The 26,829-nt window shown below is 50.1% G+C and overlaps 1 protein-coding gene across 1 annotated transcript in view; it reads left to right on the top strand.

Moving 5' to 3' along the window:
- LRRC75A (leucine rich repeat containing 75A) overlaps positions 1-26,699 on the top strand; it is a 43,942-nt gene extending 17,243 nt beyond the window's left edge. The window contains exons 2-4 of the mRNA XM_033090123.1: positions 12,868-12,996; positions 22,359-22,474; positions 25,049-26,699. Of these exons, the coding sequence (XP_032946014.1) occupies positions 12,868-12,996; positions 22,359-22,474; positions 25,049-25,589 (786 nt within the window). The 3' untranslated portion in view covers positions 25,590-26,699. The remainder of the gene's footprint in view (positions 1-12,867; positions 12,997-22,358; positions 22,475-25,048) is intronic.
- The last annotated feature ends 130 nt before the right edge of the window (positions 26,700-26,829 follow it).

Below are 26,829 nucleotides of genomic sequence, written 5' to 3'. Positions count from 1 at the left end.
GAAAATACCCCCTTTATTTCAGTTCCGTGTATTAGTTTCCTAGGGCTGTCATAACAAATGACACCACCTTGGTGGTTTAGAGCAACAGAAATTTAATCTCTCACAATTCTGGAAACGGGAAGTCTGAAATCAGTGCCAGCAGGCCCGCCCCCTGCAGAGGCTGTAAGGGAGGTTTCCTTCTTTGCCTCTTCAGCTCCTGATGGTCGTGGCTGCTGCGTCCCTCCAATCTCTGCCTCCATCTTTGTATCGCCTTTATCTCTGTGTCTGTCTTCTTTGCGTGTCTCTTATAAGGACACCTGTCATTGGATTTAGGGCCCATCTGGATAATCCAGGATGATCTCACCTTGAGATCCTTAACTTAATCACATCTGCAAAGACCCTTTTTCTGAATGAAGTAACATTCACAGGTTCTAGGGACTAGGATGTGGACAAGTCTTTTGAGGGGCCACCATTTAGCATACTGCATCCCACCTCTGCTTCTGACATTCAGTGTGGACATTGACCCCAGGGGTCCCCCCATTCCCCATGGCACTTTCAAGACTCTGCCTGCCTTCCGTTGTCTTCATCAGCAAACAGCTGCCTAGAGTCTGCACCAGGCCCTTTTTCTCTGAGATCTCTGGCTTCTCTCCCTGGGGCTGCATTTACCTGACAGCACCTGGCAGTTTCCTTCCCTTCCCTGGGAATCAGCCCCTACCCCCACCCCAGGCCAGCCAAAATGTCATGGTGGGGAGGGGACATGGAGTTGAGTCACCCAGCTGAGGCCAGTATTCCACAGACTGTGTGTCATGTGGGGTGTCACGCGGGGTCTTAGCTCTCGCTCCCCGCATAAGAATGCAGGATATGGTGAGGCCAAAAAGGAACACCCACGGAGCCCTAGGTAGGGGAGTCATACCACTATAGTCTCGCTGGCGGCTGGGTTGGAGACACAGGAAGCAGGAGCCACACTATCCGCAACCCGTACTCCACCATGCTGACTGCAATCTGCGCTTGCCAGCCAGCATCCTCTTGCTAGCCCCCATTGCTGCTGGCGTAGCCATGGCAGTTATATTCGTGGCCAATGGCTCACTGGTTACAGCTGACGGCCAGCTAGCCACAGCTGATGGCCATCCAATCACAGTTGATGGCCGTTTACTATCCGAGTGAGCACCTTTCCACGTGAGGCCGAGAGCCTGGAAACTGCACTCCTGGCTCTGTCCCCACACTGCATCCTTCTCTCAGGAGGCGCTGCCTGCATGTTCTAGAGCCACGAAGAGAAAGTCTGTTCTACTTCCTGCTTATCCTCTGGACTAATTCATTTCCTTCTGGTGGATTGTGTTTGATTACAACCTCCCAAACAACTTTGTGCGTTCAGGCTCCAGGGGTTTCCATACTGAAGCTGTCCATCCACCTTTGCCAGTTAGTATTCAGAGCTTGCTGCCTCCGTCCTTTCTGTTGCAGAAACTGTGGAGTCATGCCTGGAGAGAGACAGATACAAGTTAATTTCCCTGGGGACCTTCCTGCTGGAAATGGGTTTAAAACCTTGAGTTTAAAAGGGTAGAGGGTAGTTGTGGTTTAAAATAGCATTTGCCTGGCAGCCTCGAATGTGGCTTCCCTTAACTGTCCCCCGAAGTACCTTAGAAGACACACCAAAAAAAAAGATGAAAAATGCTGAAAACAAAGACAGGTGGACAGTCTGGGAAGAACCTCCTCTTTGCTCTAAGACAGATGGAACTGGTCCTGGCTTCTCCTCAGGAATCTGAGACTTGACAAATGTAGGGAGGAAGCCTTTTCTCCCTCAATTAGAGGACTTTGCCAATTGGAAAGTCAGTTCCATGTGAGTGATGATTTTGTGGTAGAAAAGTGCTGTTTCCACCTTCCTTTCACTGCCTGTCCCCCTCGCGTCTTTCTGCTTTCAGAGAAAGCAACTCTCAGAAGTTGCCACCCCCAGGCAGGCAGGAGAGAGGGTCATCTCAGAGGTGTGGCTGACAGAAGTCCAGCACGGCTGGTGGGCTTGGCCAGGGACGGGAAAAGTCCTAGGATACAGACACTATATACTATTGTGGATTTCCGTGGACTTCCTCATGTGATTGGTTCCCTTGGCAACCAGCTTCCCCCACCTCTCCCCACCTTAGGCGACTTAGTGGCTTTCCAAAAGTCGCCCCTTTAACATAACAAGAGTCACCTTTGTCGCTCTCAACACTTAGGAAGTTCCAGGGGTTTTAGGAGTTCTGTGCCACAAACGAGGGTGGGGGGATGGGGTGGGAGGAGACCAAAAATACATTTCTTATATAAATCACAGTGTCACACCAGACAGATCATAGACGTGGGTCTCACTAGACTGCACCTCCTTCAAGGGTGAGCAAGTGGGGGCAAAAAACCGTGGACGCAGGATAAATATTATGGAAGCTGAACCCTGACCTCTGAAAATGATCCATGCAGAATACAGAAGAAACGAACTTTGTGGGAAAAGAACAAAATGCCACAAGAGGCCAAACCGAGATGGGGAAAAAAAACAACAGGGTGAAATAAAAAGGGAGATTAATGAGCAAAATAAGGATTGCAAAGATGACGAGACTGGCTGACGTGCAGTCCTTATTGGAGGCAGCGAAAGTAGAGTTGCTGCAGCAGAACATGAAATCAATGACGGGGAAGGCAGACTCGAGACTGTCTACAAGAGTGTATGATGGAAAGAACATGAAACACGATCGATTCAGAAGACATTGAGAGGGGTGGCTGGTTGGCTCAGTTGTTTAGAGTGTGATGCTAATAACACCAAAGCTGCTGGTTCTGTGAGCTGTGCCCTCCTTAAAAAAAAAAAAAAAAGATAACACTGAACCAACAGTGGTTTTCCTGATAAGAGACAGACTGTAAAAAGATCTGTGTTTGTAGATGGAGAGAGACCCGCAACACTGAAGGTAAATTCAGAGAAAACATCTGCAACTGGACACATGGCAAAATTTTTAATAAACAAGTATGACAGGCAGAAAAAAAATGTCCAGATGCATATGCCCCCTTCTGCTCCCTCCTACCTGGGGAAGGTGTCTTTGTATTTGCCTGACTGGGTCTTGGGACCCTTTTTAAAAATTGTTGCATAATATACCTAACATAAAATTTACCATCTTAAGAAGCATTTTTACAGTTAAGTATTATAAAGTACAGTCACATTGTTGTGCAACCAATCTCCAGAACACTTTTCATCTTGTAAAACTGACATTCTATATCCATTAAACAACTCCCCACCTTCTCTCCCTACCAGCCCCTGGCAACTACCGTTCTACTTTCTGTCTATAAATTTGTCTAGGTACCTCATGTAAATGGAATCATCCTTTTGTGACCGACTTATTTCACTTAGCATGTCCTCAGCGTTCTTCATGGTATAGCGTATATCAGATTTCATTCCTTTTTATGGCTGAATAATATTCCATTTGTGCATATAGTACCACATTTTGTTTATCTATATATCCCTAGACAACAACTTGGATTATTTCCACCTTTTGGCCTTTGTGAATAATGCTGCTATGAATATGGGTGTAGAAATAGCTCTTCAAGTCCCTGCCTTCAATTCTTTGGGGTATCTACCCAGAAGTGGAAGTGCTGGGTCATATAGTAATTCTGTTTAATTTTTTGAGGACTCGCCATACTGTTTTCCACAGTGACCACCATTTTACATTCCCACCAGCAATGCACCATATTCGTGTGTGTGTGTGTGTGTGTGTGTGTGTGTGTATGCGGGGGGTCAGAGGATCTTAGAACTGGATCAGCCAAAGAAGATAAGTTGATTTGTATTAGGAGGGGAAGGGCTGGGTGTTAAGAGGGTTTGCAGGGTGGATATGAGAAGTTGAAGGACAGATAGGGTTGTCAGAGAGATACAGAGAAGAGATTTTACGAGATTTGGGGGTATCACGAAGGGATTCCCTTTTGGTGACATTGAGAGATTGTTGTAAAGATGTCAACTGCTTTTCAGGTTACCTTCTATAATGAACTGATGCTCCTACCTAGGAAGGGGCGGTGTGCTGGGACTGGCTCAGAGAGGCAGGTAGAGGTCGGTGGCAAATACAATCCCCTGGCTATCTCGGCAGTAAAAGCAGCTGAGGACACAAAAATCAGGCAGTCTTAGAGTGGTTTGCTGTGCTGAATACCCAAGGGCAGCCAAGAGACGAAGGACTGTGGTATTTCAAAAGGGATTTCTCTCTAGCCAGGTTATCTTCAGGTGCAACTCAGCATAAAGGATTTTTCAGACAGACTGGAGCTCAGAGAAGAAACATCCAGGTATGCATTCCGAAGGGAGGACTTGTTCTGGATGACGTTCACCTGCAGTGCAAGAACACAATGTACAGGCATGTATCTAGTCACGGGAAGGACTGAGAAGAGGCAGCTGCATGCCAGCTCAGTCTCACTGACTTGTAAATCTGTGTCCAAACCTGAATGCAAAAAAACAAATTGTATTATTGATAGGTTCGTCTTAACATTAAAAAAAAAAAACAATAAGAGTTGTAACCAGGATCTAAAATCTCTAGTTTTACCAACAAAAGGCAAAAAGGGAGGAGGTGGCAGTCAGACAAGTGTCAAAATAACTTGGTGACCCTTCCCCCAGCTGCTTTCTTGATGATGCTGGGTTGTCCCCTTAGATGCTGCCCTAGGTCCTGGGCCCCTGTGGTACCAGCTCTCTAGTCCAGGGCAGTCCCTTGGATTGAACATTGCTCCTTCTCCCAGACACCGGCTGTGGACATAGGGTGAGCTTCCCTTTCCCAGATCTCTCGACACCTCCCCACAAAGCTGCCCCGGGGGAGCCTCACGGAGGGGTCACAGTCATAGGAGAGAGGAGAGAGAGCTGGCTGTGTGTCGATTGGGAGTTTTTCCAGGACCCAGAGGGAAGGCCTTGGGAAGAGAAACCCTTCCCAGGGGCTCCCCTACCTTCAGGATAGCCCCTTTCTCCCAGAGTACCCTATTCTTCTAACCCTGCAGTTCTCAAACTTCTTTTAGTATTAGGATCCCTCTTTACACTCTTTTTTTAAATTGAGGTATAATGGACATCTAACACTGTGTAAGTTTAAAGTGGACCATATATTGCTTTGACACATTTATATTGCAATGTGGTTGCCATTATAGTATTAGCTAACATCCCTGTTGTGCCACATAATTGTTTCTTCTAGTGGCAGGAACAATTAAGAGCTAGCCTCTTAGCAAGTTTAAGGTTTCTAATACAGTTTTGTTGTCTATAATCACTGTACTGTGGATTAGGTCTCCAAGACTTCTTGTTACAAGTACGAAGTGTGATCAAAAAATACAGTGACTGCTTAAATTAAAAAAAAAAACTTATTACAGTAAAAGGCAAGTTACCATTAATCCCCCTCGCTTTAACACACTTATCGCATTATTCTTGCCACGTTCTGAAGCAGTTCTGGAAGTCCTCTTTCGTGAGTGTCTAGTTGTGCTGTAATAGCTGCCTCAATGTCCTGAATCGATTCAAAACGTTTACCTTTCATGGTCTTTGTGACTTTGGAGAAGAGCCAGAAGTGGCATGGTGCCAAATCCAGTGAATAAGGTGAATGAGGACACACTGTGATGTTTTTATTTGACAGAAATTGCCATACCAGAAGCAATGTGTGACACGGAGCCCTGTTGTGTTAAGAAAATACAGTGAATGCTGCTGCCAAGTGCCATCCAATGGAAAGGCAGGGATCTTCAATGTGGGAAGCAGCACGTCGAACCTTAGTGACAGTGTGTGACAAGCTTCAGTTTGTTCAGTGCAGTCAGTCGGGTGTGAGCTATGATTGAGAGGTGTGTTTTAAAGTGTGCCGTAAATGAATGAACTAATCAGAAACAGTCTCAGAGACATAGAGGAAAAACTGAGGGTTGCTAGATGGGAGGGGGGGTGGGGATAAGGGGGAAGGTGAGGGGATTAGAAAGCACAGTCGGTAACCACAGGATTGCCACGGGGATACGAAAGTCTATTTGGGGAATGTAATCAATAACGTTGTAAAGACTTTGTAGGGTATCGATAAACACTTGTCTCATTAGGGAGACCACCTCAGGGATGATGTAGATGCCTGATCACTGCACTGCACACCTGAAGCTGAACAATAATGAATGTCAATGACATATATATATATATGGTTACAAGCAGTGGAGTACAGCATTAGGAACAGAGACAGTGGAAATGTAATGGCTGTGTGCGATGTCAGAGGGGTAGTGGATGGGGGAGGGGGGTTATCACTGTGTGAGGGGTATAAATGATATCTAACTATTACATTGTTTTGTACACCTGAAACAAATAAATAAATAAAATTTTTAAAAGAAGTACAAATCGGTAGTTAAAAATAGTCATGGGGATGTAAAGTACAGCATAAGGAATACAGTCAATAATATTGTAATAACTATGTATGGTACCAGATGGGTACTAGATTTAGCAGGGTGATCATATGTTATATAAATGTCTTATCACTATGTTGTACACCTGAAACTAATATAATATTGAATGTCAACTGTAATAGAAAAATAAAAAAATTTGTGTAAAAATAGAAAAATAAAGTGTGCCGTAAATCATCCTCCATCATGGCAACGCTCCATGTCACACATCACTTCTGGTATATGGCAATTTCTGTCAAATGAAAACATTGCGGTGTGTCCTCATCCACCTTATTCACTGGATCTGGCACCGTGTGACTTCTAGGTCTTCCCCAAAGTCAAAATGATTCAGGACATTGAGGCAGCCACGACAGTGCAACTAAAGGCACTCACAAAAGAGGACTTCCAGAACTGCTTCAGAAAGTGGCAAGAACGATGGGATAAGTGTGTTCGAAGCAAAGGGGAGTATTTTGAGGGGGTTAAAGGCAATGTGTCTTTTACTGTAATAATTTTTTTTTTTAACATTCACTGTGTTAAACTAATATAATATTGTTTGATCACACCTTATATATGCCCTTAAATAACACCTCTCTCATTCCTCCAGCCTCTGGTAATCACCATTCCACTCATTTTTTATTTTGGTTGTTTAGATTACACATATATAAGAGATAGACAGTACTTGTCTTTCTCTATCTGACTTCTCTCTCTTAGCATAATGTCCTCAGTGTCCATCCATGTTATTGCAATGGCAGGATGTCCTTCTTTCTCATGCCTGAATAGTGTTCTGTTGTATGTATGTACCACATCTTTTTCCATTCATCCATCGATAGACACAGGTGGTTTTCATGTGTTGGCCATTATGAATAATAGTAATGCTGCAGTGGACATGGGAGTACAGATACTTACCTCTTTGATAGCCTGTTTTCATTTCCTTTGGATATATATCCAGAAGTGGGATTGTTGGATTGTATGGTAGTTATATTTTTAATTTTTTGAGGAACCTTTATACTCTAAAATTATTGAGGACCTCAAAGAGGTTTTCTGTTTGCGGGTTATATCTAATGAATGCTATTTACTATATTAGAAATTAAAACAAATATTTTAAAGATTTATTTACTCATTTATTTAAAATTAATAATGAGCTCATGTCTGAAAGAAATTTTTATAAAAATAGCTATATTTTCCAAAAGAAAAAAAATTTAGTGAAAAGAGTGGCATTGTTTCATGGTTTTGCGAATCTGTTTAATATGTGGCTTAACAGAAGGGTTCTCATACCTACTGCTTCTGCATTCGGTCTCTTGTGATAGGTTTTTTCAAGTGAAGTCTACGAAGATATGTCACGTAGATATGTAGCGTCACGTTGATATGTCATTGGAAAGAGGCAGGTAGAGCCTCTGAAAGGGTCTCAAGGGTCCCTTTACACTTTGAGAAATGCTGTTCTAATCTTCCTATGTAAATCTCTACTTTTTGGAAAGCCATACGCCTCACCCTAGAATCTCTCTTTTCCTTGGAACGAGTCCCCAAATCTGGTTCTTCAAGCTCATGTAACATGGGGTCCGTGCTTCTGTGAGGTGACACGTGCTAGTCACTGGCCCCCTTGGCCCCAGGCCAGTGACATTGTCCAAGCCAAGTTGTGACTCAGGCACACTTGCTAATGTTCCCAGGTTTTCTGATCGGGAACGGTCCACATGCACAGTTCCTAGAGATGGTATCATTTAGACCTGTAATGAGGAAGCTAGGATTTTCCTTGCTGCCTGGTATTTTCAAGGCAGATCAGCCCCTCCAAGGCCAAAGCTGTTTGTAGGGCAGTGCGGAGGAGCCACGTGATTCTTCCAGCCCCCACCCCTAAGCATGCAGCAGGCACCATTCCAGCAAAGTGGAGTGGAGCGTTGGAGGCCCCCATTAGGCAGTGTCAGTGGGGCCTTTGGTGCAAAGTCGTGACACAGGCATCCCTGGTAAATTGGCTTACCAGGGGGATGGGTGCATGGAGAGGACGACAAGGAGGCCAGAAGTGACCCAATGTCCTCAGGACACATGAAGTGTCCTAAAGCCGCACAAGCATTCCGTGGGCCTAGGTGGGGTTAAAGGAAAGAAAGAAAGCAATTAAATGAGCAGCAGCCTTTGTCCAGTCCCATCTCGTTTTCCCTGTTGCAGCTTCTTGTAATGAGGAATGCTGGGACCTTCAGGAGCCCCGCCCCAGCTGGAATTCACGGGGAGGGCGGTGGCCATGACTCACAGTTACCCAAAGCACAGTGAGCAAGGCCACGTCTGCCTTCCTGGGGAGACCCTCCTCCCTACTCCCTTCCTGCCTTCCCACCTCTTGTCCCCTCCCAAGCAATGACTAAATGAACCCAGGCAACAGCAGCCTGGAGACATGGAGCCACTGTTAGCACACTGGTCACCCAGAGTGACAGGAGGACATGGAGGGAGGGGGCTCCGGGGTAGGACATTTTGCATCTTCCCAGAACTGCCCCAACCTCCTGGAAGTTAGCAACTAGGGTTTTCTTGATCCTCCCAGGATGGGATGGCCTCTACCAGCCTGAAAAGGAGGGGCAAATGGGGAGGTGGTGCAGGGCTGCTAGGAACACAGATAAACCCAAGCAGTCATCCAGTCCATGGTTTTCAAGCTTTAGCTACAGAACTACTTTTTTTTTCTTTTTTTTAAATATCAAGGGGCAGCCAGTAGAGCTGCTCTGCTGAGAGCTGGGCTTGCCCGCAGCCTTGCTGACTCTTTTGGTGTTTTTCTTGTCGCCATCAGTCCCAAAATCTTGGAACATAGTTTGGTAATTGCTAGTGTAATTCACCTGACCATTTCACAGGTGGGGAACAGATCCCAAGAGGAGAGAAGGTCTCTTGCCTACAGACTTACGTGCCTTGGGGGTTGGGTAGAGCCTATAATCCAGTGCATTCTCCCAGGAACATGCAGGGACGACTATAAGAGGAGAACGATACATACGTGTGTCTCGGGCAGGGATACACACCGAGGAGAGGGCTACACGGGCGAAGCAGAGGAGGTTGGAGGCTGGCGTTAAGTCCACAACCTAAGGCCCTCGGCTCTTACAACATGGCAGCCAACCTGCAAGACAGGCAGGAAAGGAAAAATACATCCATCTTCTGTCTTCTTCCTGTGACCACAAATCTAGCCTCTGCCCATGGGAATAACCACCCTTCTCTTCCCACCGCAGACTCTGCCCTGCACCCCACCTTCTTGCCCCAGGGAAGGGCAGCCTCAGCTCTTTGACATGTGGGCCTTCTCAGACCCTAGAACACAAGCCCTTGGACTTTCTGCCTTCCTGTGTTCCCAGCCTCCTCCTGCCCCAGGGAGGGTGAGGCCATGTTTTTGTACATTACTGGGTAATAGTTTGTGTCCTGAGGTCATGAGTGTCCCCAGAGCTCCAACTTGCCCTGATGACCGTGAAGCCTAGAAAGATTGTGTGCAACAAGTTCCCTGTCCTACCCCGACTCCTGGGTTTTTCTAGAGAGGCAGGTCATGGCTTTTGTGACATTCTCAAATGGGTCTGTGGTCCAAAAAGAGGTTAAGAAACACTGCATGAGGGGAGAAGGGAGGGGAGGAGTTGGGGGGAGCTGTTGGTGATTCTCTTCCCTGTGGGGGAACATGTGTTGTTACTTGGTTTTCTTTCCCTCACCTACCTGTGATGCTGGGTCACTATCCCCATTTTACAGATGAGGAAGCTGAGGCTCGGTGAGAGTAGGTAGCTTGCCCAGGATGCAGCCTGGCTGAGGGGTTGAATAAGCCAGGGCAGAGACAGGTCCAAGGCAGTGTTGCACTTGGTTCTACAGAGGAGAGGCCCTCAGTTCTTACACATGGCAGCCAGCACTTCAGAACCTCCCCTTGCATCCATGCCAAACCTTGAGCCCCCAAATCTGGGTCCTCAGTAAATTATTTCAGCAGCCAGAGGACCTATGGGGGCTGGCCTTTGAGCTCCATTCCTGCCGAATAGAAAACAGAGCCCCCAAGACTGGCTGTTTGGTGTCCTCAGTTAAGCTTGAAACCCATTCCTTTCTTACAAGAGGAGGGAGAAAAGTGTCCCTAACCATTGCCGGCAGGAGCTGGCTGGAGCGTAGCTCAGCAAGGCTCCCAATAGAGGCAGAGGGCACAACACCCCTGCCCCTCCGGATCCATCCAGCAAAGCCCCTGTCTTTCTTTGCCCTTAGAAATGTCTACCACCAAACCACAGGACAACATCTCTGCCCTCAAGCCTGCCTCCTGCCCAGCTCATCACAGGGGTAGATAAGTCAGAGCAATCCTTCAAAAATAGGGCCCAGGCTGGGGCACAGGCCCACTCCCCACCATTCCTGAAAAGTCTTTAACATCTTTATTACATGTGATTTTTTTTCTTCCATTGTTATTGAGATATAATCGAGATACAGCACTGCAAAGTTTAAGGTAGACAACATACTGATCTGACTTAATATATGTTGTGAAACGATTAGTACCACAGTAAGTTCAGTTAACATCCATCACTTCATGTAGTTAGAAAAAAAGAAAATAGAAAAATAATTTTTTTGCTTGAGATGAGGACTTCTAAGGTGTTAAGAAACAAAATTCACCCACGTAAATGTGAAGATCTAATTGGCTTTATTAAGCAATTAATGAATTGGGCAGCATCTCATCTTGTAAATAGAAAGGTGCTTTGATGAGTTGTACAAAATGGAAGGCTTTTATAGACAGAAAGGGAGGAACTATGAAGTAAAATGAGTGGATTATTTCAGGTAAGTTCTCCTTTCCTTCGGGGAAAGTAGGGGCTCTTATCAAACAGATCACCTCACTAGTGATGACCAGGAAATTCCAGGTCGAGTGGTTTAAAATTCCACTCCTAGGAGAGAGGCTGGAATTGCAATTAGATTAGTTATCAAGTTTTTGTTTGGTGATGTGGCTTAGCAAAAGTGACTCCATTTTGGCTTGTTTTCTTAACAAGGATCTACTCTATTAGCAATTTTCAAATATGCCCCACAGCAGTGTTAATTGTAGTCATCAGTTGGTACAATCCATTCCAGCAATTCTAACAGGTAAAGAAGTCAGCCTCTCTGGGCCTTAATTTCTTCATCTGTAAATTGGGAATAATGATTCCTACTTATCTTACAGGGATTTCTAAGAATCACATGAGGGAGGCATTTTAAAAAGTTCACGATATCCCACTGAAATGACAGCAAACCACTGCTGGGATGCACCTGTCACTCACACACTTCCTGTCCCCAGGTCACTGGACCCGGGCAGCCTGGGCTAGGAGCCTCATTCTCTGGGCTGTGCTAAAGCAGCTCCACATGTGGCTTGGGGGCCTAGGGAGCTTAGGATGGGGGCAGAAAAAGTGGGTAGTGCCTGCTTTCCCTGCCCACCCTCAGTGGCCCCCTTGGTTCTCAGGGTGAGGTGGGGGCAGTCCCTGGGGTAGGGATGTCATTCATTGCCTGGTTTGTGCAAGGTACCAAGATAGGAGCAGGAACCACAGCTCCCACCCTTCTCCCGAAGGACAACAGAAACCGCAGGGAGGGGTTTGAGAAAAGACAGAAGGTATACTCTTGCTCTTTCACCTATAGAGGGCATAAAGTTTAGTCCAACACTCCAGAGTAGAAAAGCACGTTTCTTTACTTCTCTAAAGCAATTTATTTCAAGCTCCCGCCGGCTTGGAAGGTAGGAAATTCAAGCTTAGTTTTGTTTGAGGTGCCTGCCCTTTTCCTGGAGTTGTGCAAGAAACTTGGTTCTTATACAATCGAGAACATTTGGAGCCGGGCCCTTGGGTTCTAATCCACACTGCTCACTGCTGTTGGCCAAGCCCCTAGAATCCCTTGCTGGTGGGCAGGGGTCTCTGCAGGGGCTCTCAGCCTGGACTCTTAGTGTGTGGGACCTCTTAATCCCTTGTCCCTCCTCAGGCTTGGGGCACCTCTGTCCCAGGGTTTCTGCCGCTGTTCCTGCCCAACGCAGTGTCCCTTGCACCAGGCTCCCTCCCCTCCCAACAGGACGACCCACACAATACCCTTTCTTTGGGAGCCCCAGTGTGGTTTTTTTCCTGGTGCCTGGCAGCTTCTGCCTTCAATCCCACAACTCAGAAACCCCCCAATACAAAGAGACACTGAAGTTAGGTCAGAGGAGCAGTAAAAATGACTTCAGAAGCAAGAAGAAAACAAATATCAATACATGATCCTGTCACAAAGCAGAGGAATTTACTGTTCGTGCCATTTTGAAAGTTTGTCCCAGATGAAGAAACAGCCACGAGCGCCACACCTGGCCACCCATCATTGGCTTCCTTCTTGGGGAATTAGGTGATGGCTGGGGGGCTATCTTGGGAGAGGACGATAAACTGGAAGCCAGTTCTGGAGGACCTTGCCTGGCCCCCTGGGGGAAGTTCTGTAGATGCTTCCTTGCAGGTTGGGAAGCCTCTTCGAAGGGGGTGTCGCCTCCCTTGCCAGGGCTCTGCCAGGGAGAGGCTGAGCCGCCTTCAAGGGGCTGCTCTGGGTATTTGGGTGGGACTGGAGGGCAGGGCGGGACTGCCCCTGACCTCTGGGCACCCTTTACTCTTGCAGGACCTAGGCATGGAATCGACCTCGCTGGACGATGTTCTGTACCGCTACGCCAGCTTCCGGAACCTGGTGGACCCCATCACACACGATCTCATCATCAGCCTGGCCCGCTACATCCACTGCCCTAAGCCGGTAGGGAGGCTGTGGTCCGAGCGAGCCAGGTCTGGGAGTGTGAGGCAGTCGCCTTTCTGAGCAGAGCAGCTCGGTGCCCAAGGAGGATGGGCCCGCACGCAGGCTCCAGGAGGGCAGGCCTGTGGGGCCCCCTGTCCTGAGGCCCGGCATCCGTGGCGGCGGCTGCACGTTGGCAACACCAGCACAGGTTTTGTTTGGACCGTGGGGTGTTTTAAATCTGGATTCACTGCCAACATTTCAAAATCAGAATATTTCACACAATCCCTATATTCAGCTGCCCTTGAAAAATGCGGAGCTCCAGCAACATGAAGCCCTCATTTCTGTATGGCTGGAGCTGAGTAGCCACCCCTGTTCTGTGGGGCCAAGGCCACCATGTACAGTTCTGTAGCTTGTGCCCTGCACAAAGACATGCAAACAGAGGTGGCAGAGGTTGGGGGAGACAGGAGACAGTTCAAATCCGGCTCTCTCTGCCCACCAAGCCATGGGCACTGGTGTAAGATTATGTCTGCCTAGAGGCGGGCTTTTTCTTCTTTGCATAAAGGTGCCATGTAAGTGGAGCATGGCCCTGCATGGTGCTCTCAGGTTTGCCTGTCCCCACCACTCCCAGTTGTCTTCTCCCTGAGGCTGAGTGTCATTTTATACCCACCCACTTTACTCATGTCCCCCACCTGCCTGGCTTCCAGAGCTGAGCAGGAAAAGCTCCAGGGCTCTCTGGGCTCCACAAGCTCTGCTCAGCCCCTTCTGGATGGGAGCGTCTGCCCCTCTTCCTCCTGGCTCCAGGGCCCAGATTGGGCCACGGAACTTGCTGGGTGCCAGGCTGGCTTACCCAGACATGCCCACTGGGACCCTCGCAGGGAAGGGGAGGGCCAGGGGTAGGGGCAGCTGCGTGCTTGAGCTTTTCTCTATGTTGTTTTGGTTCCTTCTCTTACATCCCTCATTTTCCAGCAGCTTCCAAAAGAAGTGCTTCCTCTGTGGCAGGGGCAGGAAGCCAGAGCAGGTCCAAGGAGTGCTGGGAGGACGCTTCCTCTTTCAGAGTAGGATCTGGGATAAGAGTGAGGAGGCGGTTCCCGAGTCCACCTCTCGCTCGGCCTGAATGCGGACTTGAACAGGGTCACCCAGGGGGCTGGAACCTTGCTTGGGGCTGAGCTGCCATCTGGGACTTTGTCTAGGTCTTCTCTCCAGGTTCTGGACTGTTTGGTGCCAAGACTCGGAGGTTGGGGGCTAGCTATGAGGGCTGGGAGCAGGTTGGGGGCAGGTTGGTGGGGGATGCAGCAGAAGGCAGGAGTGCTGGGCTCAAATAGGCGAAGGTAGGAGCCTGTCAGGAGGACTGGTGACTGCGATCCTCAAGGCCAGGGAAGGGGAGCCGGTGCCAGGAGCCGCGGGAATAGGCTGGCTCTGGAACCACCCTCTACTCATTCAGATTGTACCTGGCTCAGCATGGGGGAGCTGAGACCAGGCCTGTAGGAGACCCTGCAGGTGCCAGACCCCTGCCTTTTCTGGAGCATGGATTTAGTTACCCACAGGTGGGAAGGGTGACAGGCTATAGGCCACTCAAAGCAGCTCAATAGGAGAGATGTTACTTTTATGCCCAGTTTAGTGTTGAGGAAGGTGAAGTTCAGGTAATGAAGTGATCTGAGAAAGGCCACACCCCAGGTGAGAACCCCAGGTGGGAATTGGGCCCCAATGCTCCATGGGTCAGAGTGCTCAGATGCTGGGTCTCTGGGCTGTCAGAGCTCACTTGGGGCGCACACGGATGCAGCCAGTTCAGGAGGAGCAGGGGCCTGTGGGAGTAACCAAGCACCCTGCCTCCCTCCATACAGGAAGGGCTTGCAGGTGGTTAACTGCGCATGTCAGACCCCAGAAACAGGACAGGCCTAAGAAGGAGGGGTGGCCAAGGGTCCAGCACTGCGATCTGTCCCTTCCATCTGGGTGGGGAAAAGAGGAGCCATACCTGGGTTGTCTTACCTCAGGCTGCTACAACAAATTACCATTGACTGGGTAGCTTATAAACAGAAATTGATTTCTCACAGGAAGCTGGAAGTCCAAGATCAGAGTGTCAGCATGGTCGGTTCCTGGTGACAGCCCTCTTCCTGGTTTGCAGACAGCTGCCTTCTTGCTCTGTCCTCACGGGGCAGAAAGAAAGAGAGCTAACTCTCTGGCCTCTTCTTATAACCCTCATAACCTCAGCGTACCCTAATTACCTCCCAAAGGCCCTCTGTCCAAACACCATCACACTGAGATTGTGGTTCAACATATGAAATGAGGGGACACAAACATTCTGTTCACTGCATGCAAATAACTTTTCTCAGATCACTTAATTAGCTGAACCTCATTTTCTCCACTGAGGTGGGCCCAACAATACTCTCTCCTGTAGGGCTGTTCTGAGTGTTCAGTGACATGATTCTCGAAGCACTGGTGTGTACCTGGCACAGCTAAGCACTCCGTGCACAGAAGCTGCGGTGTGACTAATCAGTGAGCACTGACCACATGCCAAGCAGGGGCCTCAGACCTAGCAGGTCAGTTGTGGGACACGTGGCAAGTAAGACACAACCATAGACCCCAGCCCTTGTGGGCTCAGAGTCTTGGAAATTACCAGACTGGCCTCCCACCCAGATTTCCGGAGTCAGCCAGATGGGGTTAGCCCTGCTGGAGGCCCCGGGGCCTGGCCAGTCTCGGCCATGTCCTGCTTTCCCAGGACTACTGGGCCTCCTCTCTATGCTCTGGGAGCAGCCAGACAGCCATTGCAAAGGTAAATTGGATCATATGTGTACCTGCTAAAAAAGCTTCCATGCAGCATTGTGTTGTAATTTAAGTAAAACTCAAACTCCTCACCTGGCCCTGCCAGGACTTCCCATCTCATCTCATCTCTCTCACTCTCCACCCTGCTGACTCTGCTCCAGCCACACGGGCCTCCTCTCTGTTCCTGGGGCATCCAGATTCTTTCCTACCTTAGGGACTTCACTGTCGTGCCTGACCACACCTGTCTCCTCTGTCTGAGGTTCCCTGTCCTCCAGGTTCAGCCTGAACGTCACCTCTCAGTGGCCTTTTTGATCAGCCTACCTCGCGTTGGTCTCCCGGTCAGCCTCTATCTCAGGCCCTGTTTATTTCTTCATTTCACTCACTGGTCTCCAAAATTATCTTGCTTATTTATTTGTTGGTTAACATATTGTCTGCTTTCCACACTGGAATATAAACTGCAGCAGGATAAGATACAGCATCTGTCCTGTTCACAGTTACATCCTGCACCAGGCAGGGGCCGGCCAGGAAGCAGGAGACCCTTTCCATTGTGATTTTTTAAGAGAGTTTATTCAGGAGCTATTGCCAGGGTTGTGGGCAGGATGAAGGAAATGAACAGGTGACACTGAGACCCCAAACTCTAGCAGCAGCAGGAAGTTGTTACCACAGAAGGGGTGATGGGTGGAAGCTGTGTTGCTGGAGCCAGGATGAGAATGCCTTCCAGAACCGTGCTGTTTTTTATTGCTGTATAACAAGTTACCCAAAACTTAAGGGCTTAAAACAACACACATTTATTGTTGTGCAGAATCTGTAGGTCAGGAATTCTGGAGCAACTTACCTAGGTAGTTCTAGCTTAGGGTCTCTCAAGACATTGGCCAAGACTGCACGTATCCGAAGGCTTGACAGAGCTTGGCAGGCCCACTCCCAGGACGGCACATTCCATGGTCTTTGGCAGGAGGCCTCAGTTCCTTGCCATGTGGGCTGCTCCATAGGACAGCTTACGTGTCCTCACATCATAGCAGCTGGCTCCTCCCAGAGTGGGTGATCCGAGAGAAAGCAAGGCAGAAGCCATAATATCTTTTATGACCTAGTCTCGGAAATAACATACCATGACTGTTGCCATATTCTACTGATGGCCCAAATCAGCCCCGAGATAGTACAGAAGGAGACTACGTGGGCACACAAGTAGCAGGAGGCCAGGATCGTGGGGGCTCTCTTGGAAGCTGGCTGCCGTACATGTTAAAGCAGGAAGGGCATGAAAAAAAATAAATCTTTTGACCTTTCTCTCTCCCTGCCTTCCGATCTCTCTCCTAATTGCTCCCATTAGTTTAACCTAAATGGGAGCCAGGGGCAAAAGGGCTGGGTGTGTGATGCCGTCTGTGGAGCTCAGCCTTCAGAGCACAGGAAAGGGCAGAGAATGGACTGAGAAGAGACAGTAAACAGAAAACATAGCACATGGTCTCCAGTGCAGAGTAGGCCAGGCAGTCGGTATTTGATGACTGAATGAATTTATGAATGAATGAGGGAAGCCTTTGGGCATATAGCAGTGGATGGCATTGCTTGTTTGGCTCCTGGGGTCAGCAAACAAATGTGCCTGGGGTAGTGAAGATGGCAGGTGGGTGTCACTGCCTGACAGTTGAGAGATGGGGCAATGTCCCTACAATGGGACCCCTCTTGGAGGGGAGTGCAAGTCTGCCTTCAGCATCTTCCCAGACAGGTGAGTGAGAGTCCCTCAGCTTCTTCTCCAGGGCCTCCAGCATTGGGCAGTTCCCGAGAGGCTGCTGCCCTGACCCACACTCCACCCTGCAGTGCAGTGCCCGGCACCCCTGACTTGCCCCTCTCCTGCCTTTCTCATGGGTGGGAGGAAGAGCTGCAGAATTGATTCCGAAAACTGCTTTTGAGCCTCCATTGTAGGTTAGGACTCTGCTGCAAGTACCAGAAGCCTACTCGGGCTGCCTCAAGCTAGGAAGAGAATTTATCCTGATACTGAGGAGTCTTGTGGGGCCCAAAGGCAGCCAAGCTTGAAAGAGGGACTAGAACTACAGACAAACAGCGCAAACTTCTCCCCTCTGCTACCTCTTCCCACCCTACCCTACCCGACACCACACTCTCCACTCCCTCTTTCCCAGGCCATAGGGCAGGAAATAAGGCCAAGGTGGCTCCCCAATTATAGGTTAGTGTCCAGCCCTGAGGAGTCAGGTGTATGTCCCTGTCTCATCATGATTCCCAGGAAAGGGCTGATTGGCTGCACTCTGCCAATGCCCACTTCTGGACCACTCAGCTGTCGTGTGGGAGTGGGGTCTGGTTGCACAAAAGGGCTGTTGGACTGCAGCACTTTCAGAAGGTCCCAGAGAGGGACCAGGAGAAAATGGATCAGAGTGGTGGGTGCAGGGCCTATGGACTGTTGTCAGAGCTCCCCAGGCAGGGTTGCACAAGGGGCGCGTAGGGTTGCACAACTAGCTGCTTTGTACCTGCGAGGCAGCTGTTTCTTACTGCTGAAACCACACAGAAACAGCATTTCCTCCTTTCCCCACCTTCTCTTCTTACTCCATGTCTGGACCTGGCCTGCTTTGTCCTGTTCTCCACTGGAGGGCGGCCTAGAAGGGGCTTCAAAAAGGGATGGAGTTGAGAAAAAATTGGAGGGGCCTGCTTATGGCTATTCTGCATGCAGTTGATAGAAACGTCTTGAACTAACCTAAGCAAAAGATTATCGCCAGTAGGGCAGAGCAGAGCACAGGCCCGGATGGAAGTTTGGGAGCCCTAGCCTCAGAGCTTGCTGAGGTTTGGATCCTGATTCCATCTTGCACGTTGTGTGGCTTGCCAATCTGCTCAACCTCTTTGTGCTCCAGTTCCCTCGTTTGTAAAGTGGGAATAACAGTAGCCCGTGTTTCATTGGATTGTTGTGAGTTCATGTGTGCAATGCAGAGACGATGTGTAACATATATAGTAGACGCTCTAGAAATGTTAGCTGTTGTTTACTTAGTCCAGACAAGCAGAGGGGAGCTCTCACTTCTGTGAAGATACTAGCTCGCGTTTAGTCTCAAATCACCTCTGTTAAGTGACTATATCTGTTGTGCCGGTTTAGTGGAAGAGGAACAGGCTCCGGGCGTCTCCCAGGTGCAGGGGGGCTGGAGAGCCGTCAGCCCTGTGCCTGGCCCTGCGCACGGATGCCCCCTGGTGGCAGTGCCGGCACGCTGCGGCCTCTGCGGCGGCTGCTTTGCCTACTTTTCTTCCTCTTGCTTCTTCCTTCAAGGCCCAGATGCCCAGGCCTGATGATGGAGGGAGAGCCCATGGTCCCTGATTTTAGAAAACATGGGAATTGGCTGGAGAAGGAAATGAAGCTGAGGAGCTCAGTTTTCAGCTTTGGAATAGGTGCTGTGGGAGACTGGCAACATTCTGTCCTGGGGTAGTCCCAGGAGAGACGCTGGGCAGACCACTAGATCCCACCCACTGTTCCTTCTTGTTTTAAAGTGTATGAAGCAGTGCTTCTCCACCTTGTCAGCACAGGGGAATCAGCTGGAGAGCTTTCAAACACCCGCACCCGAACTGCTCACCCATTGCTGTGGTAACCCAGGCAGCTGTTTTTTAAAGCTCCCTGGTGATCCCAGTGTGTGAGTCCCAGGTGAAGAACTGTGGCTCTAGATCACCATACCCATTGTCACCTCCCATTCTCCCTTTGGCTTCCAAACTTGGCCTTCACTCTGGCCCCCACCATGACCGCCCCTCCCGGAGCCCGTGCTGTCCAAGGCCCCCTCATTGCAGTCCCACCCACCCCCCCTTCTCCTCGGTGTCTGTGGCTCTGCTTCTGCTTCTCTGTCCCTTCATGTCCAGTATGTCTCTGCCCCATTGAGGTTGCAGCTATTCCCCCTTCCTTCACCCGTGGTTCATTTCCTGGCCAGGGACTTTAATCAGATGTCAATGAACACATCCAGCCCGGACCTGTCTTGAGCCCCAACCTCACAAATGTAATCACATCTCCCCACTGGAGGTCCCACAGGCCCCTCAAACTCCACATGGCCCCACATGAGCCGGTCATCCCTCTGTCCTGCCTTTTCACCCGCTTCTTCAGAGCCTCTTGCCTTCTATCTAGGTCCCAAGCCCAAAGCCAAGATCCCTCCTCATCCCCTCCCTGCCCATACCCTCTCCGTCCTGTGCATTGTCAGTCAAGTGTGGTGGCCTCAGTCACTTTCAGCCCTTTCCATGGGTCTGGTGGGGATGCCCCAAACCACACATAAGCAGATGGGCCTGGCCCTGAGTCACCCTCTCTGCCTCCAGTCCACCCCTTTCTCCATCTCCCAGAGGGGTGGCCCTAAAATGCACATGTGACCCTGCTTTTCCCCTTCCGGGGAATTCCCTTGCAACCCCCATGATGGAGCCCCTGCTTGCTTCACTACTCATTATTTCCCATCACACACACCATACGTCTAGGCTTAGCAAGAAATGAAGTCGAGGAATCAGGACATGTCAGCTCTAGGGGTTGTAAATGCAGTTGCCTGGAGTGGCAGGTGACATTTGCTTCTTTCCCAGGCAGGCTTAGGCAGTAGGAAGTGATGAGGCTCTTGGAGAACTAGAGACCAGAGGTTTCCTCTAAACCCATTCAGTCTTGGGCCTTCCTTGGTCTGCTGGATTCCTGTGCAGATATTCGCCTCTTTGGACACTCAACTCCCCTCTTCCTACCTCCTATCTCTTGTCTCCCTCCCTCAGTCTCCTCCTCTTGCCTTTCCATCAGCCCTGGCTCTCTGAGCCTCAGTTTCCTCCTCTGTAAAATGGGAACAATAAAGCATTTACTACACTAGGGTGTTGTGGGAATTCCATAAAGCCCTAGTGTAATGTTTGTGTGCACTAACCTACATGACAGACGATAGTAGCTTGGAACAAAGTGGTAGCCATGGAAGTAGCAAGAAGTCAGGCCTCAGACTGTCACCTGCCCCCACACCTGTAACACCCCCCTAATCCTCCAAGCCCTTGGATAAGGGACAAACTAGTCCATCTGTTCTTAAAAGCCTCAAATCTGAGCCTGGGCGGAAGTAATCTTCCTTCTTTACCCTGCCAGAGTTCCGTGTGTTGCTGCTACTCTTACAGTACAGCACAGTATTAATTCACTGAGCATCCCTAGAGAGCTTACTATGCGCTGAGCTGTATTCAGAGCACTTTACAAGTAATCACTCATTTCATCCTCACAAAATCCCCTGTGAGGTGAGTACTATTACCCCTTCACAGGTGTGGATCAGAGAGGTCAAGCGATTTGCCCAAGGTCACACAGTAAGGATTTGAATCCACAGTTTGGTGCCAAGTTCATGCTCTTATTTACTCAGTATGCTGCTTCTCCATTAGCAGAGTGGTGATGATGATGATAATAAGAGTCAAGCTAGAGTTTACTGAGTGCTCACTCTGTGCCAGGTGCTCTGCCGAGCACCGGACGTGGGTTGATGGTTGAACCTCACCACATCCATGTTGCTATCACACGTGGGTTTGCATCTAAGCCCTGGCACTCCGGCCCTTGACCCTGGCACTGGACCATCTGGCAGGAGCACATGCTCTTGGCCACTCACTCTCCCAGGGCTCAGTGACTGTTGAATTGACTTCCCGTGGAATGGAGCTGGAGTCTCTCTAGTATCTCTCTGCTGCACCCTTTAACCCAGAGTATTATTAGTTCGGGCACTATAGCAAAATACCACTTAAACAACAGAAATTTATTTCTCACAGTTCTGGAAGCCAGAAGTCCAAGATCAAGGGCTTGGCAGGGTTGGTTCCTTCTGAGACCTCACTCCTTGGCTTGTAGATGGCCTCTTCGCCCTGTTATCTTCACGTGGTCGTTCCTCTGTACATGTCTGTGCCCTCGCCTCTTCTCATGAGGACACCAGTCACCGGATTAGGGCCTACCCACATGACTTCATTTTACCTTACTCTTTAGAGGCTCTGTCTCCAAATACAGTCACATTCTGAGGTGCTGGGGTTAGGGCTTCAACTTAAGAATTTTGGGGGGACAAAATTCAGGCGATAGCACCCAGGGTTTCAAATCAAATGCTGATGGGCCAGACAGGTAACAAAGATGAGTAAATTGGGCTGGGAAAGACGTGGCCCCTTCATTCATTTTCCCACTTTTGACAGAGGAAGAAGACATGGTAAAAATATTTCACTTTCCTCTACTATGTGAAATACAAGAGCAAGTACATTTGTTCATGGCTGTGTCCCCAGCTCCTAGAACAAGTGCCTGGCACCTAGTAGGGCTCAGTAAATATTTGTTGAACCAGTGAATGAGCAGAATGGCCCTGGATGCTGAGGAGTGTCAAGGACCATGGTGAATCCTGGCTAAGGGATCAGCTGGCAACTCAGCTCTAGTCAATTGTCAGGTCACCTGGAATCCAGACTTTTATATAAATCTCCATTTTTTTTGATATTAGCAACTAATTCACAAAAACTATTAACTACTATGCAGATCAGTTTGCAACCACTGCTCTCTGCTAAGGGCACCCACCTTGAGTCAGCAATTACCAGGCCTCCCTCAACTCAGCCTGGGGGTGCCATGCTCTTCCTGCAGGGACAGGAAGCTGGAGATGGGGACTGGGCTCCCCCCATCCTGCTCCAGCAACACAGGGACCCCCCGCCTGTGGTTACCTCTGCAGGAAGGCGATGCCCTGGGCGCCATGGAGAAGCTGTGCCGGCAGCTGACATACCATCTGAGCCCCCATTCCCAATGGAGGCGGCACCGCGGGCTGGTGAAGAGGAAGCCACAGGCCTGGTGAGTCATGGTCACCTGAAGTGTTTTTGCCCTGCCCCTCCTCCCCCCACCCTACCCAGCCTCCTATAAGAGCAGCCCACAGTCAGTCTATGGCAGGCTGGGTGTGTGCACAGCACCCGCTCCCGGGGCAGTGGGGTGAAGACAAGAGCTGGACCAGAGAGGGTTGTCTTGGAAGGCTGCCTGAAGGAGGTGAAATTCAGAGGTGAGAGAAACCAGCAGGAGGGCATTTCAGGTGGGCATGAGCCATGAGAGGCATGGGAGGCAGGGCCCTGGTCTGTGGGGTGGGAGCTGGGGAGTATTGGGCCCATTGATGGATGGGTGCAGGGGGTGGCATAAGTTTTCTAATTCCTGGTGCACTGAACATGGACACACTCTTGGAACCCCCACCCCCTAATTCTCCTGGATATCCCCTAGGGGAACCCAGATCCCAGGCATCTCCCTGGCCCCTGCAGCAGTGAGGAGCCTCAGGGGTTTTGTGGCCCTCTGAAAACTGGGGGGGAGGGGCACATGGGACACAATCTGTGTGCTGTGACAGGAAGCAAGTGGAGGGGAGCTGGAAGGAAGGCTTTCTGGAGGAGGAAGCACCTCTGCCTTTCTTGCAAGTGACCATGGGGGCAGAGCACCTTGGGTTCTGAAAGACTGGCAGGGCCTGATGCTGCCGTGGGCTCATCCTTCCAGGTCCTGCAGCTGGGGAGGGAAGGACCACCCCCTCACTGAGAAAAAAGCTCTCTAGCTCCTCTTTCCCTTCTGGACAACCCCACCCTCCAAGCTGGGGGTCGGGGGGCAGGAGATGAATCCTAGGGGAGGCCTTCCCAGGTGGAGGAACTGAGGCTCTCACTGGGCTGAGGGCAGTGGCCATATCTGGGGACAGAGCAGCCAGGAGGACCCATGGAACCTGGAATGCCGTGAGACTTTGTTAGCCATTTCTTTAGGATTTAAGAGCTAGAAGTTTGAGTCGCCCTGCTGGGATCCAGGGGCCTCTTCTTCTATCTCCCCAACACACATACACACATACACTCAGTTCATTGTTCCTCAGAAGCCTCACTCCCCTTTAGTGGCTTCCAGGTCACACTGAGTGAAATGCAAACAGGGCCCTATGTGATGGGCCCTCAGCCCCTCTGGTCTCTCCCCTCCACTCTCGCACACCCCAGCCAGACTGGCCTTCCTGCTGGTTCATACACACCAAGCTCTTTCTAGCCTCAGGGCCTTTGCACTTGCACTCCTGCTGGAACTCTTACCAAAGCCTTCTGATGGCGTGCTATTTTCTTTGCGTGCCAGCTCAAATATGACCTCCTCAGAGAAGCCTTCCCTCAGTAGCCATGCCTCCCAAGCTATTCTCTCACTTCACTCTCACATTGCCTTGTCTGTTGTCTAGCCCCCCTCGGGCAGAATGAAAACAGGGGTCTTGCCCATCTTGTTCACCACTGTGGCCTCAGTGCCTAGGGCAGCACGCAGCACCTACTAGGAGCTTAACAAACACTTGCTGAAGGATTGACCAAGCTAGGGGCTGTAACTTCTGCCATTTGACTAGTCAGCCGGCTAGTAAGTGGCAGGGCTACTAGATTCAAACCCCAGGCTCAGGCTGTTAACCACCACGCTCTGGTGTAACAGGCCTGCTTTATTAATGACATTGATAAGAATTACAGCCAACACTTAAATCACGCTAAACAAATGTCAGGCAATGTTCCAAGCCCTTAGATGTCATGCCTTGAGAGCTTTACCTGCAAACTCCCTGGGGCTGGGCAAGATGAGCAAACTGTGGGCAGCCTTCCAGCTCCAGGAGATCCTGAGGACGGGTTTTGCAGAGAGGAAGTCTCAGCTGTGATCCTGCTTGGGCTGCTGTTATTAATGTGTGCAGGCTGTGAACAATCCCTCCCTCTTCCCTCTCCTTCCCAAGTGGGGCCTAAGAGCTTGTCTGGGGTACCTGGAAATGGGGAGCTATGGCCCCAGAGCAAAGGGCAGAGGAAGAAAGAAGAGCAGGAGTGGCAGCAGGCAGAGAGGAGGGCTCTCAGCCTCCGGGAGCCAACAGCTCCCAGGCTCCCCGCCTGCTGTCCTGCAGGGCTCTCCCTAAGGAATCCCCATCTGGTGGGGAAGATGGCCTTGAAAAAGGAAGCCTCAGATCCTGTGCCACTCTTGGGGAAGCAGGAAGCTCAGCCCAACTGATTAATTCATCACTCACCTAAACAAGGCACTGTTTTAAATACTTTGCACTTATTAACTTACTTCACATAAGGACCCTGTAGCAGCACTCAGTTAGCTCCATTTTTCAGGAAAAACAGGCAGAGAGGTTAAGGAACGACTAAAGGTCATCCTGAGTGGAAAGAAAAGAAGCTACAAGTCCAGGCATTGTGACACCAGCAGAACGCTTAGTCCCTGCAGAAACACTTGGGCTTCTCCCGTGGTCCCTCAGGCTCCAGCCAGCTGGACCCAGCCAGGCTGAGACGTGCCAGGGATTAGGGGTCCGTTTCCTCCCATCCCTGGAGAAGAGGCAGGCTGCATGGTGTCGTCACTGCTGCCTCCGGAGAAAAGGCCTGCCTCCTTGCTTGACCATGGGATGTCCCTTCTCCCCTCCAGCCTCAAGGCTGTCCTGGCTGGGAGCCCTCTGGACAACACAGTGGATCTGTCGGGCATCCCGCTGACCTCCCGTGACCTGGAGCGGGTGAGCAGCTACCTGCAGCGATGTGGGGAGCAGGTGGACAGCGTGGAGCTGGGCTTCACAGGCCTCACAGATGACATGGTCCTACAGCTGCTGCCGGCACTCAGCACACTGCCCCACCTCACCACACTGGCCCTCAATGGCAACCGGCTGACACGAGCCCTGCTGCGTGACCTCACCGACACTCTTAAGGACCCCAGCAAGTTTCCCAATGTCACGTGGATTGACCTGGGCAATAACGTGGACATCTTCTCATTGCCCCAGCCTTTCTTGCTCAGCCTGCGCAAGCGCTCCCCGAAGCAGGGCCACCTACCCACCATCCTGGAGCTGGGTGAAGGCCCAGGCAGTGGGGAGGAGGTCCAGGATGGGACAGTGGGTCAGGAGGACCCTACATGGAACCTTCTGGCTCCTGCCCAAGACCAGGAAGGCAGGGAGACTGCAGGTGCAGCTCAGACGTGACACGAAAGTGGGGGCCCTCACCAGGGAGTCTGGGGTAGGATGGCTCGAGGCAGACTAAGGGTATGGGACGGGGCAGGGCTCAGGCTGTAACCCAGTACTGCACTGGGCAGCCCCACCCATGGGAAGCCCAGATTGTAGTACCTGAAAGAGGGGCTGTGTAACACTTCTCTCCATCTCCCCCCTTGTCAATCCCATTATCTGCCTTCTGGCTCCAGATATCAGCCCCCAGCCTCCCGATTTAATGGATGCTGCAAGTTTTGAGCTGTGAGTGTTATGTTTGAGCTATCTACTCCAGCAAAGGTGTAGTTGGGGCCCTACATCCAACCCAGGACTTTGATCTGTGCCCTTGCACAAGTCAGGTTGGAATCTTCCTACCCTAACTCCTGACTGAAGGAGGCTGGGGGAGGGGACAGGCTGCCAGACTCCAGAAGCCTTGTCCCCATGTGGACTGACGGCTGTCTACCTCCTGTGTGTGGAACCCTGGGCTGTTACCTGACTTCCCTCAAACCCACGTTTCCAGGGGCCTGTCCTTGGGACCAACACCCCCATCAATACACAGCATCCTAGGGGGTCTGGGGCAGATGGTGCCCACACAGGCATGCACAGAAAGGCCTACTCAAACCCCACTATTCCCCTGCCCTAGACTATCAGACTTTCACATGGATTCCACTGTCGCTAGTGTGGAGGCTTTTAAAAAGGATTAAGGACCCCTTTACCATAAAATTCCTTCTAAGCCCCTGGAGTAATAATCCCTGACACTTTGAACACATTCCCAAAACCTACTGGGAGGACCAGGATGAGGTTGAGTACTTTCTATAAATTCTTGCAGATTTAGTGCCTCAGGAAAGGTGGAAAAACTGAAAGTTCTCAAGAGGTAGCCAAGGCTTTAACCCTCCCTATCCAAGGCCTACCAGTTTAAAAAAAACATCCCTTCTAGGTACAATAAGCAAGACCTAGACCCAAGTATAGACAGCAAGTCCAGAGAGATTGGGAAGGCAGCAAGACGGGTCTGCCTGCCACTGTTTAAGGATTTGGCAAGGCAAGCAGGCCAAAGGGAACATACTCAAGTGTATGGATGCCTTAACTGCTATGGAATTTTTGCCCTCAAAATCTGAAGTTATGGGGAAGACAGCTTAGACTGACCACAGGAAGCCGATAAATGCTCATACCTGGACTGCTAATATTTGACAGCAGTGATCAAATATTTTTTCTTCAAATACATTTTTAAGAACCAATACCA

Source organism: Rhinolophus ferrumequinum, chromosome 21 (genome assembly GCF_004115265.2).
Source record: "Rhinolophus ferrumequinum isolate MPI-CBG mRhiFer1 chromosome 21, mRhiFer1_v1.p, whole genome shotgun sequence".
NCBI classification, from domain to species: domain Eukaryota; kingdom Metazoa; phylum Chordata; class Mammalia; order Chiroptera; family Rhinolophidae; genus Rhinolophus; species Rhinolophus ferrumequinum.
The sequence above is the reverse complement of the archived record's forward strand: the minus strand, read 5'-3'. Positions and strand labels throughout refer to the sequence as shown.